This window comes from Buceros rhinoceros, unplaced genomic scaffold (genome assembly GCF_000710305.1).
Source record: "Buceros rhinoceros silvestris isolate BGI_N320 unplaced genomic scaffold, ASM71030v1 scaffold16577, whole genome shotgun sequence".
NCBI classification, from domain to species: Eukaryota; Metazoa; Chordata; class Aves; order Bucerotiformes; family Bucerotidae; genus Buceros; species Buceros rhinoceros.
Window position 1 is genome coordinate 6,340 of NW_010422901.1, and position 18,429 is coordinate 24,768.

The following is an 18,429-nucleotide window of genomic DNA, read 5'->3' on the forward strand; positions in this document are numbered from 1 at the left end:
TTCAGAGGCTGGTAGGAAGACCGTGTATGCATTTTCTTGCAATTCCAGTTAGAGCTGCAGCTGTGCTATTAGGAATCTGTACTTATGTCTTGAATGCTCCTTCTGGTACTGGAAGTAGTCACTTTTCCCTCACGAATCTAGAAAAACTGCTTACAATGGCAGCCACTGGAGTTCATGGCAATTGGATGTGAGCATACTTAGTTTCCAGTGCTGAGAAAACAAGTGGAGAGACAAATGTCTTGCAGAGTATGTGTGGGACAAGTCTCCAAGCTTGGGGGTCAGTAAACCAGCACCAGAAGCATGTTCCACATACAGATATCCCAGGCGCGTTGGAAATATTTGTATCAAGTGGGATAGCGTCTCTAGTAATCCAAGACCAAACATATTTTATTGTAAGCCAAAACTAACCAAGTATTAGCTTGAATTATTTCTGCTTAACTGGAGTCTCACCCAGGAACAATTTACAGCGAGTCACATATGTATGGCTTTGATGCCTCCGTCTGCTTTTTGATGGTATTTTACCGTTTCTCTGGGGTTTTCTCTTGTTTTTTAAGATGAGACAATGTCCCTTTGAGGCTCTGAAGAGAGGTATGTGAGCCTGGAGATAAAACCTAGTGTGAAGATCACTTTGCGACAGCCTCAGAAGAAGATTCTAAATGACCATCATAAACCTGGTAATTTTTAGAAAGGTTAATGGCTTGTAGTCATATGATCAAACTCTAGATTCTTGAATTCATCAATTCTGACTGTTCTTAACCATTGAGGGCTCTTTATGATTCTGCAGTGAAAAACAGGGACAGCTACAGGATAGCTAAAATGCACTGCACCCATCTACAACGGTGACTTTTTTCTGAAACTATTTTGTACATGTCTTTCAATGTAAATTTTTTCACCAGCTTACATGCTAAGATAGGTTTTGCTTTATGCTTACTCTTCCGCTGCAAGATAGCTGTGTCCTTGTCCTCTGAAAAAGTCGCCATCTGGATGGTGGTTTCTTCTGGGCATTTTGTGAGCTTAGTCCTGCTCAAACCTACAGGGTAGGAATACAGTTCCTTAGTGCAATAGATAAGTTGTTATCTTTAAACCATAATATTATCAACTTCTTTCTTTTAACCGGAGCATTTTAGGGAGGCAGGACAATCTGGTAATTCCAGAATTTAGTAGAATCATATATAAACACATCCATCCCAATCTAAGACAAAGCTCAAAATCTTAACTATAGTCTATATTTGAATACCTCCACTGACGTCAAGGTGTTTGCACCTGAGTGCAACAGAAAAGTATCTCTTTAGGAGGCAAACTTCCAAAGTAAAATCTCTCAGGAATATAGAAAGAAAGGCAATTTTCCTGAACAAGAAAGAAGGAAAAGAAAAATTAGTATCGTCCTTACGGGTAGATGTTTCTTTATTTCTGATATTCCCTGTAAAGTTTCAAGGGCCAGGCTTTCAATCAGCACAAACTCTCAGAGATCTGCTGACTTTCAGATGGTTACACTAATTTACATCTGCTCATCTGCTGATCATCTATAGTTAGATGTGCAGGGAATTTATATTATAATCTTAATTTCCAGTTTTAAGGGCATAATCATCCAGTCTGAACAGTTAAAAATCTAATAATTGACCAAATATAGTGAAGAAGAAATCCAGAAGTAATCATGTTTCTGTAATTTAAACAGCACAACAACAGAACCTACTGATAGTATCCATCTAATCTACCTCTTTACACAGATAAAGTTTAAAACCTGACGACATTACTGAAGAGAATTCTGGCCAAGGAAACAAACATTTTCAGAGTTCAGTTAAAGACAGTCAAGCCTTTTCCGAAGCACAGTTTTGAAGTAACACAGAAAATCTGGGGTAGAATAAAAAATTACAAATCTTACCTCCTTCAGACCTGTGTTCTGTCTGTTAACTGAAGGGCATGTACAGCTTTCTTTTCCTTGACTTGGTCTGTTTTTTTCTTCTTTGATCTGTTCTCTCATGACTATCACGAGTTTAAATTCCTTTCAGTACGCTTCTGAATGCATTAATTAGCATGAAAGAAGTAAGGAGACCACTTCTCAGTTTTTTCTTACAGTCTGCATCCTTCTCTCCTAACAAACAGCTCAAAAATCTCTATTTCTGCATTTATTACATACCCTCTGAGAAATGGCTTGACACCGTTCTACCTGCCTCATCAGCACAAGCTCCTAGAGCGGGCAGACTGCTCCTAAATTCAAACATGTTTTGCTTTAGGGCTGGTTATTTCGTGACAGAGAGCTGGTGTTTAACTATAGCTTTGTTTATGCACACTTTGCACCATTGTAACACCGTGGAAACTAGTGTAGTCAGAGCAGAACTCGTAGATTCATGCTGTTATACCATGATAGAAGTGTCTTATATTAGGGCAAGTACAGTTTAATTCTGTGCTGGTAAGCAAATGCTGCAACAAAAAGAGAGTCTGTCGCATGGGCTGCAGAACTAACGAAGCCTGGTTTCCTATGGATTTGTGTGATCATGCTGCAGTAATTCTGTTTAAAACACCAGGCAAGAAAAGGCAGTCTGTGATTAACTGAGAGGTCTGTGTACTTTTATGGTCCAGCAGGGTTAGTTACTGCCAAAAAAAAAAAAAACCCTCAAAAACAAAAACAAGAAAAAAACCCACCACATTCTGCTTGTCGTTTGTCCCAATGTATCATTACTTTGGGCCTCTCTATACTGCCACAGCTTGAAGGATTTAAGTTTGAAGGAGTCAAAACTTAAAATAAGTTTTTACTTATATTTGAAGCTGTGAACCTGTCTCTAGCAAATGGCTGACGGACTCCAGTGTGAATAGGAAGGAACAGATAATGTGAGAGATCAATATCCGCTTCCTTAGGAAATCAGAAGAAATGACTTAACAACAATATTCTTAGCTAGTGCAGGGCTGGAAAGAGCAGGACCATTTTTATGCTTGTGTGCTTTGCCTAATTATGATAAAAATCTGAACTTTCTTTACATATTTTTTCATGGTCGTGCCCAGTGACAGGACCAGAGGCAGTGGGCACAGACTGAAATACAGGAGGTTTCTCCTGAACATCAGAAAAAACTTTTTTACTGTGATAGTGACTAAACCCTGGTACAGGTTGCCCAGAGGGGTTGTGGAATCCATCCTTGGAGATACTCAAAAGCCATCTGGGCAGTCCTGGGCAGCTGGCAGTAGGTGGTCCTGCTGGAGCAGAGTGTTAGACCATATGACCTTCAGAGGTCCCTGCCAACCTCAGCCATTCTGTGATTAACACCAGAAGGACCTAACTGGTTTTGCTAGTCCCATTAAAGATAGAAACAACATTTTTTGCAGAGAGAAAAACAAAGGGAGAGAGAAGAATGAATATTAGTAAGGAGCATAAACTTGCTCATTTGGCCAAATGGTTCAGTGTTTCTCCTGTATTATCCCAGACAGACTCAATGGCAGTTTCAAAGGTGAAAGAGATGTAGGGGAAGTTTCTGTAGAAACCCATGTGTGTAAAACAGTCAGTGTGCGCTATCACAGTCTATCAACTTCCCAAGCAACGTGCCAGCCCTCGTGCAGTACTCTGAAAATGTCATAGAGGTCGTTATCAAATCATGTGTTTTCCTGAAGAAAAGCTTCACTTCTGGGAGAGGGTGGTATCTGATGGGTACTGTTTGTTTTCATCAGAATCAAAACTGAGTCATAGGGAAAATCATTGCAACACCAAAACCAGTCTCTGCCCCTTCCTTGCCTCAAGTAGTGTAGGGGTTAAAATGTCAGCTGACTGAACACAAAGAGTTCTGAACGAACCTCTTGTTAATAGTATAACGAGGAAGGGAAAGAAAGGACAACTTTGTCATCTGAACCTGTGACGTCTGACATGTTAATGCACAATGCTGCCCTTGAGGAGTTGGATGGACAGGGAGGTGAAACGCCATGTCCTGGTGTTCCTAGTGTAACTGAAAATAACATGCTTGACCTTTTAAACTGAATAGCGGTTGTTTTCATGCTGTTGACAGTGTGATTCCATCTTTCTAGGACAAGATCCTAGGATTTTAAAGGTATTTTTCGTAATTGATGATCTTTATTTTTCTCTGTCATTTGAGGCTTCCTAAAGTAGACAGAGTAAAGAAACTCAAGTACCTTAACACCTGATGTAGTAAAGTCTTTAGTTTTGAGTTTTATGGGAATTTCGGTGGAAACTATTGAGTATTTCAGTGCTAGATCTACATTAACAGTACCAGTACAGAGTGAATAAGGAGATTATAACCTTTTCAGCTGGTGCTGAGGATCATCATCTCTCCATGGTTTGGGGATTTACTTTGAAGTAGCTATTGTCTTACTTCCAGGGCTGAGTGGTTCCACTGTAGGCCTGGTCTGGAGCTTTTGGAAAAGAGGCTGTTCTCATATTGCTGGCCCGTCTACTGCAGGCACCTCCAGGAAACAACATATTGTCCTGTCAAGTGCCTTGCACAGATACCATTGATATGTTGTCATCCTGGAAGCCTGGTTCGTGAAAGTAAATGCCTCCTCTGGTAATTTACAAGTGAAACTGTACTCCTTAGTGCCAGATCCATCTCCTCTGCTCCATCTCTGAGCAATGTACAATAAAGAAAGATTGGTAGACTTAACCCTGTAGCAGCTATGCCAACAGGATGCCGTGAATGCAGTGGTGCCTGTGTTCCTGCACCATGTTTTTCCGAAGAAAAATGATTGGATACCTTTCTGGAAGTGTTTTTCTTTGCTGCTACTTTGTCCATAGTTGACTGGAGGTTCTGAGCCCAGGGGATTGTTCAGATTTAGGGGACTTTCTCTATGGGATGTATGATGACCAACCATGGGCGGAAACCTTGTGGATGCTGTTCGGCACTGTCAAGATGAGGCAGAGTTATGACCTTCCTTGTAATTTCAGGAGGCCATACCTGGATTCAAGTGTATGGTGGTGCTTTCTAAAGCCTCACAGTCCTGTTTCCACCAGAAAGTGGCTAACTGGTTAGGGGTGAGAAATTTCTTGCAAGTGAGCTGCTGATTTAGGTCTCTAAGGCCGTCTCCGACTTTTTTTGAAGAAAGTGAATATAGGCAACACTGGCTACATCATTAGCAGCCTGGAACAAAACAGCCTTTTGCAAGCAATCCCTGCAGTAATAATCCAGTGAAACCTGACTTGCAATAGTGCTGCTACAGCTGAAGGAGAAGCAGTGCCAACATGAATACAAATACTTGGTACTTTCTCTGCTCTGTTAAACAGATACGTAGTCATCAGCTGACAGAGTGTTCAGGTGACTAAAACTATTCAGTGCATTTAGCAAAAAGAATAAAAGTACTTCTCATTTCTCTTTTCACAAGGTCACAGGATCCTGTTCAGACTGGTGGGGACCTGGGGAGGTCCCCAGCCCCAGTCCTTGCCCAGAGCAGAGCCAGTTCTGGGCTCAGACCAGGCTGCTCGGGGCTTCACACAGTTGGGGCGTGAAATGCCCAAGGATGAAGACAGAGCAACCTCCCTGGACCCCATCCCCACCACTGGGCTGTTCTCATGGCTCCAGCCTAAGCCTCTCATGTTTCAGCTTGTGCTGCTGCCTCTCACCCTCCTGCCACGCACTGCTGTGAAGAGCCCGCCTGCATCTCCTCCATCCCTCCCATCAGTGCCAGGGATGCTGTTGGGTGCTCCCAAAGCTGCCTTTCTTCCTGGCTGAACCATCCCGAGTCCAGCAGCCTTTCAGTGGTCCTCTGCCAATCTCAGTCATGTTTATCAACCTCTTTCCTGTACTTGGCACCCCCAAAACGGATGCACAACTGCAGAGCAGAGGGGAATAATCACCTCCCTAGATCTACTTTCTGTGTTACTGTTCATCCAGCCGAGGATGCCACTAGCCTTCTTTACTGCCCCAAACAATTCCCCTTGCCTTCATCTTAGAAAATGAAGAGCTATTTTAAATATAGGAACAATGCAGATGACTGAAGAGTAACACTTTCTAGAAAAATATGTTTTCCAATTGACATACTTTGGAAAATGTTTTGTCAGAAATTTCAGGGCCTTGCCACAAGAATTTGCCCACTCAGTTGTGTCCTTTCCATTGCATGTTCTGTATGTTCTCACAGATAGTTGATTTGTTAGTGGTTCAGCTGACTTCCTGTGAGTTATATTAAATTTTTGAAATAGTTATTTTAGATGAGTGATTTATGTTAAACTTGGCTTCCCAGGTAAAGTGTTTCAATGGTAAAAATTTCTGATGTTCATAACTAAAGCAGCTATGACATTTGTGGTAGTTTGAAAACTTTTAAGTGCTATGTTTTTTTCCTTGTACTGTTTCATTTTAAATGTGATCCAACCCTTTCTCCCTTCTTTTACATTCTCTGTTCCCCCGATAAAATAAAATGACCAAAAGTGATTTGGACACACTCTTTTTATTCTCATAAATCAAATATATGCTCAAAGAGCCTCAAGATAATTGAAATGTGGGACTAAAGAGGACCTCAGGAAGTCATCAAGTCCCTCCCACTGTTACGAAGCACAGTCAAATGTATTTAGATTCTCTCTCATGTCTTACCTATGCTCCGATATCTCTATGTTTTCACATTCTCTCTATAGCTTCTATACCTAACAGGCTACAAAGAAGTTTTTACCCCATTACATAACTCTGCTGTGCTGCACATTATATCAATTACTAATTGCCTTAACAAGTAAATGAATTATTTCTGTCTTTATCTCAACCTATTATGGATTTGAAGGCTATTCTCATGCTCCATATACCTTTTTTAATTCTAAACCTGAAAAACTTTCTCACACTTTTTCTTTAGGCTTTGTTTTCTTAACCTTCCTCATTCTTTTTCCACTTAATTCTTTGCAACTTCTCTGTATCTTCCAGTTAAAGCCTTGCAAGCATCATTATCTCCTTTATTTTACCACTGCGCAGAAAGACACTTAACGTTTCGAACATCAGGTTGCATTTGTGAGTCTTACTTGGTTTGAATCTACTGTAGCCTTAGGTCTTCATTCATCAGTGAAGCCTCTTACTCATTAGTCCTTCTCCATTTTATTGTATGTATTTTGCTTTTTACTTCTGATATTTGATATTCTGATATTCTCTACCTAATTCTATTATTCATACAACTTTTCCCATTTGTAAAGTTTATCAGATTCCAGCCCTGCTCTGTAGGGTACCTGCAAACCTTTTAGCTCAAAACTTTATTAATTTACTCTTGCTTTCACATCCAACTGGTCTATAGAAAACACTGAACACTACTTCCCCAAGCTAAAATCTGTGAACTGATGCCACTTCCTATTTGATAGTGATGGCTGAAGACTGCTTTGGGGGAGAGAAAGTTTCCATCTGCTGCATACACACTTCATGGCAATTTCATTTAGGCCGTAGTTTCCCTAGTTGGCTTATCACAGCCCTGTGTGACCATGCTGAAGACTTACATAGTCAAAATGAAATTTCAGCATCAAAGTATTATAATGGTTAGTGGTGTAGTTTGCTTGTAGACTAATTACTTTCTTCCTCAGTCTCAAGAACTCCTATCCAGAACTTCCATTGTTTTATAAATCCTACTAACAATGAACTTGAAAAAAAAAAACCCACCACTTCCATATGTCCTGAAATGCAGTAAGACGTCTCTGTAATCACACCACTACATCATGTCCTTGATACCTTCTGTGTTGAAGTTTCAGGAGATGGAGAGAAGGGTAAGGTAATGTTGGCTTTTCTGGTTTATTAGTCTGGCTTACTCTTCCTTTTCTCTGTTGGATTTGATCTAAAGTAACTAAAAATCCAGCTGATAGGACAAGAGTAGCTCCTGCCATGTAGAAGCCTGCTTTATAATCTCCGACCATGTCCACGATCAGACCTGGAGAGAAACAAATGACAGCAATGTGATTGACAGAAAACAGGCTAAAACAGTCAGTTCAGCAGAGTGAACATATCCTCTCACAAAGGGAGTATGCTGGCTACAGACTTGTCTTGCAGCTTCCCACATCATGGGCACATAGAACATCACCCCATTATAGCATTTTAAAATTCAATTCACATCACACTGTGGTCACACTGTGTGTTCACAAAACACAATTCACATCCCACTTACTTTGCATATGTGAATCGCTAGTAAAACAAAATGTTATGCAGTTCTAAGCACTTTTCAACCTAGAACATGGCAGACAATGAAGGTAACGTCAGAAAAAAACCCAAGTCACGCAGTTTGTATCTGAGTGGCCCCATGTTCTGTGGCATAGCTGTCATCACTTGCTGTAATTTGGACCATAACTGTACAGCATGAGGAAGGTTAAAGGAAGGGAGAGGCCTCTGCTGGAGACACAGTTGGAGAGGTTGCCTGCAGTGTTACGAGCTTTCCTGTTCATCATTTTAGAGAGTCACAGATGTTGACAAAAAGATTGTGGATTTTAGGCAGCTTTAAGCCAATCAAAATATCTAATGCCATTGTGTACCATACTGAAAAAACAGCACTATCACAGCAGAACTGCAGCAGAATATGCTGTAGTATCGGCTGCCCACTGGGTACGACGATAGCAGGTTCACCTGAGGGCTGCTTGCTTGGTCTCCCATTGGAAGTATCTAGTATTCCCATTCACATTTAGTATTCCCTAGCCCTCATTCCAATCTAACATCAGTCCCGTTAAGCAGAGGAACTCTGAACCCAAATCTTTCAGATTTTACTCTTAACGAACAAGAGGAGAGCTTGAGAAGAATTTAGGCTTCCCTCCTGCTCCAGACCTCCTTCTCAGCTTACTGTATATACACAAAGGGATCACACTGATCTCCAGGTAATCTGTACTAGTGACCAGTCACTATATAAATGTCTTGTTATCTTTTTATTTTATTGGGATCTTCCCAACAGACTTTTGATACTGCTCTTTTCAAATGCTCTGTAAATTTTCCTGGTTCCTGTATTTTCAAAACTGAATTACAATATTCCAGTATTCTGTCTGAACCCATTTGCAACCTATTAGTGGTGTCATTTCCACAAAAGCCACTGTACTGCGTGAGCACCTCTTTGGATGAGGTCTCAGATCCACATTTTACAAGCCACACTGGTCATTTTTCTGTCACATCTCTTTTTAAAGTCCCCACAGCTTGCAGCTTGTTTGCCTTGCATTCTTCTGAGATGACTTTGATTCATTGCCAGCCCATGAATCCATGTGCTGTCTCATTGTCTGCTCTCTCTTCCCACTGTTTTTATGTACTGCCTCCCCCATTTATTATATTGGTTAGCTCAAGTGCTGTCTTGAAAACAGCAGGCATCTCTGTATTTACTTGAGGTTCATATATCCTAATGTTTCAAGCTGTTCAATTTGAACCTTCTGTACAAACCCTCCCAACAATACCAGCATTTATGCCAAATCACTAGTTTCAGATTTCAGTTTCTCCTCTGAAAGTATGGATCTGCTGCTCGCCCCAAAGGTACGCCTTCATAGCAAGAGAGTGGCAGTCCATCAAGTGCTATTCTGTGGGATTCAGGAAGCGGAAGACCACCGTGCGAACCCTGCCATTCTTCCCTGCTTTCACACTGAACAGGTAGCTCTAAAACCACAGAGAAGAGAGGGAGCAAGATATTTTGGAAAGGAATTAAACTGATTCTTTGTTTTTATATACTTCTTGGTCCAGATATCCCTGAATGATAAAAAGGGAGACATTTGGGTCCAGATCGAGATTTTTTCAGTTTGGGTTACCATTCCTTTTCTTCTTGTAAACTGTATTTGGCAGAATGTCATCTTAACTTACCAGCAAGGGGAGGCCCCACAAAACCTCCAGTGCTTCGAATGAGCATGAAAAGCCCTAGAGCACTGTCAAAATCTGACATGCCTACAACATCTGCTAGCACTGTAATGTGAACGGCGACTGTTGTACCAAAGAAGAATCCATAGAAGCCAGTGAATATTGCCAGGGACAGGTAGTTGTTAGCCAGTGGCAGCAGCAGCAGGGAAGTACTGATCAATACAATTGTCATTGTCAGCAAATGAACAGTTTTGGTAACGTGGAGATTGGCATACCAGCCACACAGCAGTCTGCCTGCGAAGTCTACCATAGCCAGAATGGATAGGAGGGATGCAGTCCACGATTCATCTATTCCCAGACTGTGGCTAAGTGGAACTAAAAATAAGGGAGGAACAAAAAAACTCATAGCAGCTAATATGCCAAAAATGGCATAAAATACAAACTCCGGTCGCCTCGCAAGCATCCAGTTGAAAGTTTTGTGTGTGATGGGAGACTTAACTTCTTTGTCAATCCTAGATGCTCCGTTGCCAGGTGGTGTCTCAGTTTCAGAATGGCTGGCCTCAAAGAGGCAGCTGCTTGCCAGAGGTCGCATCAGTACTCCACAGACACAAATATTGAGTTGAATGCCACCTATGATCAAGAGGGCACCTTTCCACCCATATTGACTAATCAACCACTGGAAAAATGGCCCAAATGTGAATGCAAAGGCACATTCTCCAGTACTGGCGATAGCATTAGCCAAAGCTCTTCTCTTGGAGAAATAATGGCTAACAATGCTGATGGCTGGTGTCCATGAAAAGGAAATCCCAAGTCCTGCAAAACACCAATACAAATAGCACCAGTTAGACACTACTAAGGTATTTTGAAAAGGTGGAGATCAAAGCAGTCAGTGCTCCTACATTTGCAAAGCTAAAAACTGGTAAAAGAAAAACATTTTTGTTCCTAGCAGAAGCATGGGCTCAGCTGTGCAATGTCTAAGAGTGTATTTGTGGCATATGTGCTGTAAGAATAAGTAGTATGTTCAAGGAAAAAAGCAGGAGTGTGAAGTATACACACCTGTGTTCTCACTGTGGGAAAGAAAAAAACCAAACAGTTGGTTTGACAGGTTTGCCACTGAGTGAGAAATGACATGTCCACATGGCTGAAACTAGACAGATCTCAGAGTGTCCGCAAGTCCTAATTAAGGCTGGTGCTGGATCAGACCTCTGGGTTAAGCTGGGCTGTGTTCAGGGTAGAAAGTGGAGGAGGACGTGGAGGAAGCTGGAGGGTTACCTCTGTTTGCTCTTCATTTTCTTGCCCGACTGCTTTGAGCAGGCTTCAAACCTGCTCTAACTGACAGTGATTTTAATGGCTCCCTAGAAGCTATCTGGCAGCCCAGATGGCTCAAATTCCAGACATTTTCTCAGGCATCCAGCATGAAACTGGGAATGGTTTATTTTATTCCCTGCCAGCTTTGCTTCCTGTTCCAGGAAAATCTGCTAGCTGTTGGAGACAACTCTCTGGCCTGTCTTCACCTGGAGTAAACAAAAGGATTGGAATCAAATGAAAGCCTGGGCCTGTGTTCAATACATAAGTTTATGTGATAGAAAGTTTGGGATCTCTATGTCCCAGCATCCTTTAGGTTCTTTAAGCATTCACAGAGCTTTCTTTTGTCTCTGAGTAAAAAATAAAACACTTTTCATTTTCTCGTTGCATAAAATTTGCAAGTAAGAATATCTAGCATCTAATGATTCATCTTCTCTGTTGCTGAGTGTTTCTAGCACAAATTCTTACTTCCAGAGTGGTACCTGAGGGCAATGACCTTTAAAGACAGTTGCTGGTTCTGGTTGCTCATAAAATCAAAAAAGAAATCTGATTTTAAACTCCTGCCATTAGCACCCTCAAATAAGGGCTCTGAGTTGCTGGTTAAAGAAATCCATAAAGCCGTTAAGACATACCCTGTAGGAAGCCAGTCGTTGCATACATCCACACCATGCTGAGTCCAAGAAATCCCAGTGCCATTCCTGAAAAAGCCAGGAGTCCTCCAGTGATCACAACTGCCCGATGGGTGTATCGTACACACAGAGAGCTGGCAACAGGGGCTGGATCAGCAGCAAAATAGGAGAAAGAGAAATACATTAGGAACATTAAGCTGATCAACAGGACCGAGCAATCAAATAAAGCAGGAGAAATACCCTTATAATGCTTGTCTCAGCCTGAATTCTGCTGGACAGGGAGGGTCAATTGCAGTTTTAAAACTGGATCCTTGCTGATAGGGAAATGACTGTACCTGGGGCACAGATTTTAAAATACATTCAAAACGTGGACTTTATTAAAGGGAGAGCATGTCGGTGCCTTCCTCGAGGAACTGTTCTACTGAATTTCATGTGACATGTGACATGACAGAAATTCGTGTAGCCTTTTAGCAGAAAGTGAAGCCGCAGCCATAGATTGTCTTGATTAATCTATAAAAATTGTAATATTGAGGGTGTATGATTGATGTGGCTGACACAAAAACTTCCTGAAGAAAACTTGTCTTTATTCTCTAGAGCTTTGCAAAATCACCTGTTCAAGGAATTGCGAATGTTTCATATAGCTTCAAAAATCAAAATTTATTTCGAGGTAATATTTTTCCAAGAAACTTGCAGTTCACTCCTTAAAGTTTTATTTCAATGGTGCAGTTTCTCTCAGCAGACTGCAGGAACTCTTCAACACAAGAGGGCAAAGTTGCACCAGGTACAGATCTGACTTGGTGCAGCAATTCCAAGAACCAAAGCACTGGTCTGTTGTCACTGTCTGGAAGCACCTAAAATGATAGGGATATTTTTGCTTAATTAAGGATCAGTTATACTGCCTGGCTGTTATTTCCATCAGCATCACAGCGTTAAGACCAAGGCCACACCTATCACGGTAAGGCACTTTGTTCTGTAAGGATAGTGTCAAACCCCAGGTACAGGATGGTTTTTTAAATAACCATGGACACTAGAGGAAACACCTGACACCAACAGTTCTTGGTGGGTTTCATAGTGCGAACAGTGAGTCAGGTTCCTAGAATTTATTAATATTCTGGGAATTGGATTTAGGCAATAAAATGAAACAGTTAACGAGGACCAGCCTTATAAACTGAAATAAGTAGGGAGACAATGAAGAGAGGGAGGTCAGCAAAGGAGGTTTTATAGCAATTTGTAAGGGCAGGTTGTTGAATGTTGACCTGTGTTAAGAAAGGTAAGAATGAAGAGAATTTGGTAATTAGGAGATGGCAGAGATATATTAACGGCTGCAAAATCTGCAGAACGTACATTGTCTGACAGCAGGTATCTGGCAGAAGCTATACAAACCTCAAATGTCTCATCAATATTTTGATAAGCATGTAAAAATTATACCAGAATTCGGGCACAGGTCTCTAAGATGTAGCGGAAGGAGCAGAAAAACTACCAACAAGCAATTTTTCCAGTGGAGAGTGAGTAGAAGAAATAGGCAGAAACTGAACACGAGGTAGCAGGAAGAGGAAAGAAGCTGGCCACAGAACAGGAACTGGAGAAGACAGCTAGGGTCCAGAGTCTGAAGGGATAAAGCGTAATACACAGAAAACTTAGGAACAATGGAGAGGGCTGATAACTACAGGGCAAAGAGAAAGGTGATGGGAGATGTACATCAAGTACCAAGAGAAGGCCTATGTGTGTGATGGGAGAATCCTTGTTGTGGTAAATTAAACAGCCTGTTGCGGGTGCAAACCCCAAAAGTAGAATCACATGCTCTCCTTCCACATAAGACGTGGAGCTGCTGTTGATAGTATCTAAATGGGAAAAATTAATAATTCACTGATCATCCTTCATACTGAGCCAAATGACACTGAAGGCTTCCCAGAGGAACATATTAAGACTAAGCCAGGCCAGGAAAGATGCTCAAAGAGCTGGAGGCTCAGATGAACATCAGCAGAAAATCTTCTGGTCCCTATAAATGAAGAAAAGGCAGGAGAAGATAAGGAAAACTTCCTATTGACCCAAGACATTATGAACTGCTGTACAGAAGGGTTTTCAACTGCTTGGCCATCAGCTGTATGCACCGAAAGAGGATTATCTCCATAGGATTTCGAAGGATGACAAACGGTATCTGCTGAAAATTATATCTGCCACCTTTGAAGCAGGCCAGCCTCTCACCTGGCTGGGCAAGTACAGTTTTGTTGGCTTATACTTGATACTGTTATTTAATATTAAAAATATGAATTTCCTCGACACATTCTTATATAATGTGAATGTATATGTTTAAGACAACAACAAAAGCAACAACGAACTCAAACAGGACTTTGAGTTCTTTTATCCAGCTATATTGGCTTCTTTTTTCATTGTTCATATGCCTGAATGACAAAATAGTATCACAAGAGGTCAGTGATAAGTCTAACGTGTAAATCAAATTTATGGATTCCCATTTATTCATTTCTGTAGTCTGTGAAGTAGGCAGAAATGAAGGTTTATCACTGATTTTTGAATTAATTATTTCTGTCAGAATGAAACAAGCTCTAGTACTGAAAATCAAGCATCGAGGATAGCAGTTTATGGAACTGAAAAAAATCATTTCAACCCATTATTTGTTTTATCTTTTTACTTTGACTTTGAATTACTGTTTTGTTCTTCTGAATACATTTTTCAAAGATCAGTTGTTCATGAGCTTTGGAAGTATTTAAATTACAAGCAATAATACTGACAGGTGTGGAGTGTGTAGGATGCATATAATTATACGGTATTTGTGCAATGAAGCCTCTTCACAAACAAAATTATGATAGCATTCATTGCATAAGGATACTTTCCTATGGCAACTCTATAGCTATATGAAGATATCTAGAGCGGACCACAAATTCTGTCTGCACATGTTTGGAACTCTTACCGTAAGGATGCAGGGTCATCCGGTTTACAAGGGCACAAAGGACCCTGTAAACAACTAAGTTAAGAGTCAAATGCAGTATGTTTCATATTTTTCCGTCCTTTGTTTGGCAAGATGTGGTATTTGATACCATGGCTCACTGTCTTTGACTGGGATAGTTGACTCTGTCTTCCCTTACTCTCTGCTTGCATGGTCTTGTTTTCCTCATGGTCTCTATGAGTGAACTGAATTTTTTTGTTGTTTTTAACTCAGTGAGTTTTCTGTTAAGCCAATGACTTGGAATCACTCTAAGAGGGAAAAAGGAGGGCCAGAACTGACAACACGTGAAGGAAGGAAGAGGGATCTTGGTGAAGACAAAATGAGGAGGAGGGGGAAAGCAGGACTGAGGGTCACCATTTTCTAGCAGATGAGTTACCTGCTATGCCAGGTCACAATCCTTATGACTTAAAAATGAAAAAATGACAGTCACTGTGAGATCAGTGAACTTGCACAGATTGGTTTAAGAGCTTGATCTCAAAAGCTCTGCAGTTCTTGGCATTACCTCCAATGAGTTTGATTCAAAGCCCATAGAAAAACAGAATCATGAGTACATGAAGTTCTTTAAGGGTATGAGATTTCTGTGTATATACAGAGTCCTCATTAACCTATTCCATGTCTGAGGCATGGATACGTTTTTATGAGAGGAAGCAAATGTCAATTTTATGTAGAAACAGAAGTATTTCACTTACATTGTTTTGTTTTGTGAGGTTCTTCTAGGAAGCTCTTCAAAATTTCTTGAGTAATTAAGACATGAAAATAAAGTGTTAGAGGAGCACTTCTACCTACCTCCTAAATGAAAGGTGGCAATAGCTACAGATGTGATCCAGGAAGTGTTGCTTGCAAGTTCATCAAAGTGCTGCTGGATTTCAACAAAGAACAGACCAAAAGTCTTGAGGACGGCAGCTGTGAGACCCATCACCATGAAGGCTGACACAACCACAACCCATCCATAGCCACCATCTGGTGCGTTGCTGTCTTTGGCTGGCATCTTTTCTAATTCTCAGATCTCTCAGGGTTTTTTGATGGGTTGGTAGTGATGGTAGTAAGGATTTTTACAGATCTGCGAATTAGTAGAAGGCCCAGTGTTAAAGAAATTAATAAAAAGATTCTAGGAAAGGCTTACACAAGTAATGACCAAGTGAAAATACAATATGCATTTCAGTGGTTTGACTGGAAATAATATTACCTGTGAAATAGATGTCCCAGGAGACAGAAGGCAGAGTAGAAAGTAAACCCACATAAAAAAATGAGGAAAGGAAAAATATTTAGGTAAAGGCAGAAAAAAAACCCCATGCAGATGTGACAATAAGAGAGAAGATGCTGGGTGAAGAGATGACACAAACACTAAGATATTCAAAGACAGGCCCAGGATACTACCCATTCCATTAACTTCAAGAACCTTATCTACCCACTTTCCAAGCCAATACATTATAGCGAACAACTAGAAAACTTTCTGACAGCATACTTTCTAACATTCTCTGGGAATTGCAATAAACGTCAAGAAGTTTAAAGCCATCAAGTCAGTTGTTTGTACCCATCAGCCTCTCATCATAATTCTGTGTATGAATTATGTTTGCTAAGTTGCTTCTATGAGTGGTATCACTAGTGTGACAAGAATAAGAGGTAGGAAAAAAAGTTTCCTAACCTCAAAAGGGCAAGAAATCTCTCCATTTCCATCTTCTGGGTATCCACATAAATGGAAATAAAAGGAAGATACTTCACTTGTCTGAGATTCTGAACCTACCGGACTTGACATGGCTGAAATGGCAGCCTCTCAAAGAAACATATCATCTTCCATTCAGCAGAAGAGTTCGAGCTGAAGGTATTGACTATGGGATCCTCTCAACCTTGGTACAGTTCCATTTAATCATTGCAGAAGTTCCAGTAATACTGCAAACCTGGGCTTTTTCTGTTTGTCTCTAAAATCCCGTGTGAACTGGCAACTTCGACTAAAGAATGGGGAACGTATAAACTTAAGACTAACTCTTGCTGTTGTTGTATGCAATGCTCTAATTTAATTCAGAACCACGACAATAATTTCTTAGTAACTCCAGTGACAGTAGGTCTTATCTCTGTGAAACAGGATGGGTGTAATCTCAAAAATGGTATTCAGCATGAAACTGGGTGTACTCTGGTCTCCAAGGAGTGTATCAGGGAACTGGTGTTAGATATGGTACTGGATGTTTGAACACTACCTGCACACTGTGAAACTCTGGAGCTCCATGCCACATAATACTATGGATACTAAAACTTTGCATGTAAATATTAGATAAATCTGTGCTGTACAAAACTATTGAGGATTAATAGATGCTTACAAATGGTCCCTGGTCCCTGGTCCAGGAAGTCTCCAAGCAGTCAGAAAATGGGAAGTATCACTTTGTGCTTAGTCTATTCTCAATCTTAAACATCCCCTTTTGGCCTGAACCAATATAGCCATTTTTACAGTGAGTAACTCGCAAGAAACACTGTGTAGGAATTTTAGGATCCTCAACATCTGAGCATTTATAAACATTCAAGGCTCCAGCATTGCAAAGATTTTTGCCAAAATGAGGCACATACTTCTTTGTGAGGGCATCTTAAACAGGCAAGCGCATCCGATTAAACACATAACTGAAAAAACATTTTTCTGAGTTACATGACCTCAGGAGGACCTTAAACACTGCACAGGGTGAGGGAAAGAAGCCATCAGAGCCTTGTAAGAATCAGAAGCAAAATTATTCTGCTGCCATGTGTCTGGCTCAAACTTAAGGCTAACCTGTGACACAGGACACATTTGCATGGCAGACATGGCCAGACAGATTAATCAGTTGCACAAGGACTCAGACGACATCCTGCAAATCTTAAAACTCAGCCAGAAGAGAGGAAGCAATGCTTTGTCGCTAAGGTCTATATGAAGGAACCTGGGTTTTGTTCCACAGTTTCTAGGTGACCTTGAGCAAGTTGCTTGATCTTGCTGGGCTTCTGTTTTCTTGGTTGTCAAATGTAACTAATACTGTCAAAGGTCTTGAATTTTGTGACATTGAAAACATTAATACTGGTGTTAGTACTCAAATACTGTAAGAAAATACAAAAACTAGATCTAGCTGGGCACAAGTGGCATGGTCATAATTTGTTTTGAGGCACTGAAGAACGTAAAAAAGGATGCACCACTCAAGATAAACGACCCTGCCTAAGCAGAATGATCCTGCTATTACTGCACTCTTGTATGGACACGCCTGGGCAAGGGATTATGACTTCTGCCGCAAGACAGATAGAAGAAAGCCTGCTACTTACCAGGCAGCACCCAGAGTAAAACAGGCATGATAAAATCTACTACTTCCTGACACCACCCAGCACCCTTCACCATCATTAGGTAAACTTTGCCCTAGGAGAAGTATAAATCAGGCCGTACTGCTCACAAGACTTAAATGAACGGTCTTTTTCCTGACCACAAATCGATCTTTTACATCACAGCCCAGAATTCAGCCTCTGGTCTCTTAATGATCAGAGTATTACATGCTACTCTAAAATAAAATTACTATTTCAGTTGCTTAATTAACTAATGAGGTAGGTAGCTCTCAGGAGCCCTATGGATTTGAAAGCAGTGCAGTGATGTACTGTAGAGAATTACTGGAATGCTGGAACGGCGTAGAGGAAAGTGCAGGTATTGCGTGGATGGGCCTGTTGTTTCTGACACCATGTTCTGCTTTCTTCTTCTTTACGAATGAAAGTTTACTACAGGCATGTAATTGAAAAAAAAGCTAAGCTGGAAAAAAACACGCGGGATCTCTACTTGCTCTTAGCTATTGAGAAATGGTAAATGGTAAGGTTTTACTGTCTTCGCTTTCTC

At 40.8% G+C, this 18,429-nt stretch overlaps 2 protein-coding genes across 2 annotated transcripts in view; both read right to left on the minus strand.

The window, feature by feature from the left end:
- Window positions 1-1,005, minus strand: part of MLANA (melan-A) — a 4,741-nt gene extending 3,736 nt beyond the window's left edge. Inside the window, exon 1 of the mRNA XM_010140230.1 lies at window positions 932-1,005. Coding sequence (XP_010138532.1) covers window positions 932-1,005 — 74 coding nt within the window. The remainder of the gene's footprint in view (window positions 1-931) is intronic.
- A 6,589-nt stretch (window positions 1,006-7,594) lies between these two features.
- LOC104497021 (monocarboxylate transporter 13-like) lies at window positions 7,595-15,588 on the minus strand. Its single transcript, XM_010140231.1, has 4 exons — window positions 15,387-15,588; window positions 11,639-11,782; window positions 9,708-10,514; window positions 7,595-7,818 (listed from the first exon to the last, which is right to left on the minus strand). Exons 1-4 carry the CDS (start codon window positions 15,586-15,588, stop codon window positions 7,595-7,597), a joined length of 1,377 nt encoding a protein of 458 aa, XP_010138533.1.
- Between the last annotated feature and the right edge of the window lie 2,841 nt (window positions 15,589-18,429).

What these genes read in the sequence shown, in the direction of transcription:
- LOC104497021 (XM_010140231.1), bottom strand. Translation starts at nt 15,588, where the DNA reads ATGCCAGCCAAAGACAGCAACGCACCAGATGGTGGCTATGGATGGGTT. An exon ending in AACGACTGGCTTCCTACAGG is followed by an intron (nt 10,515 to 11,638) that starts GTATGTCTTAAC and finishes GGTGTTTTGCAG; the next exon opens with GACTTGGGATTTCCTTTTCA. An exon ending in TGTGGGGCCTCCCCTTGCTG is followed by an intron (nt 7,819 to 9,707) that starts GTAAGTTAAGAT and finishes GTTTCTCTCCAG; the next exon opens with GTCTGATCGTGGACATGGTC.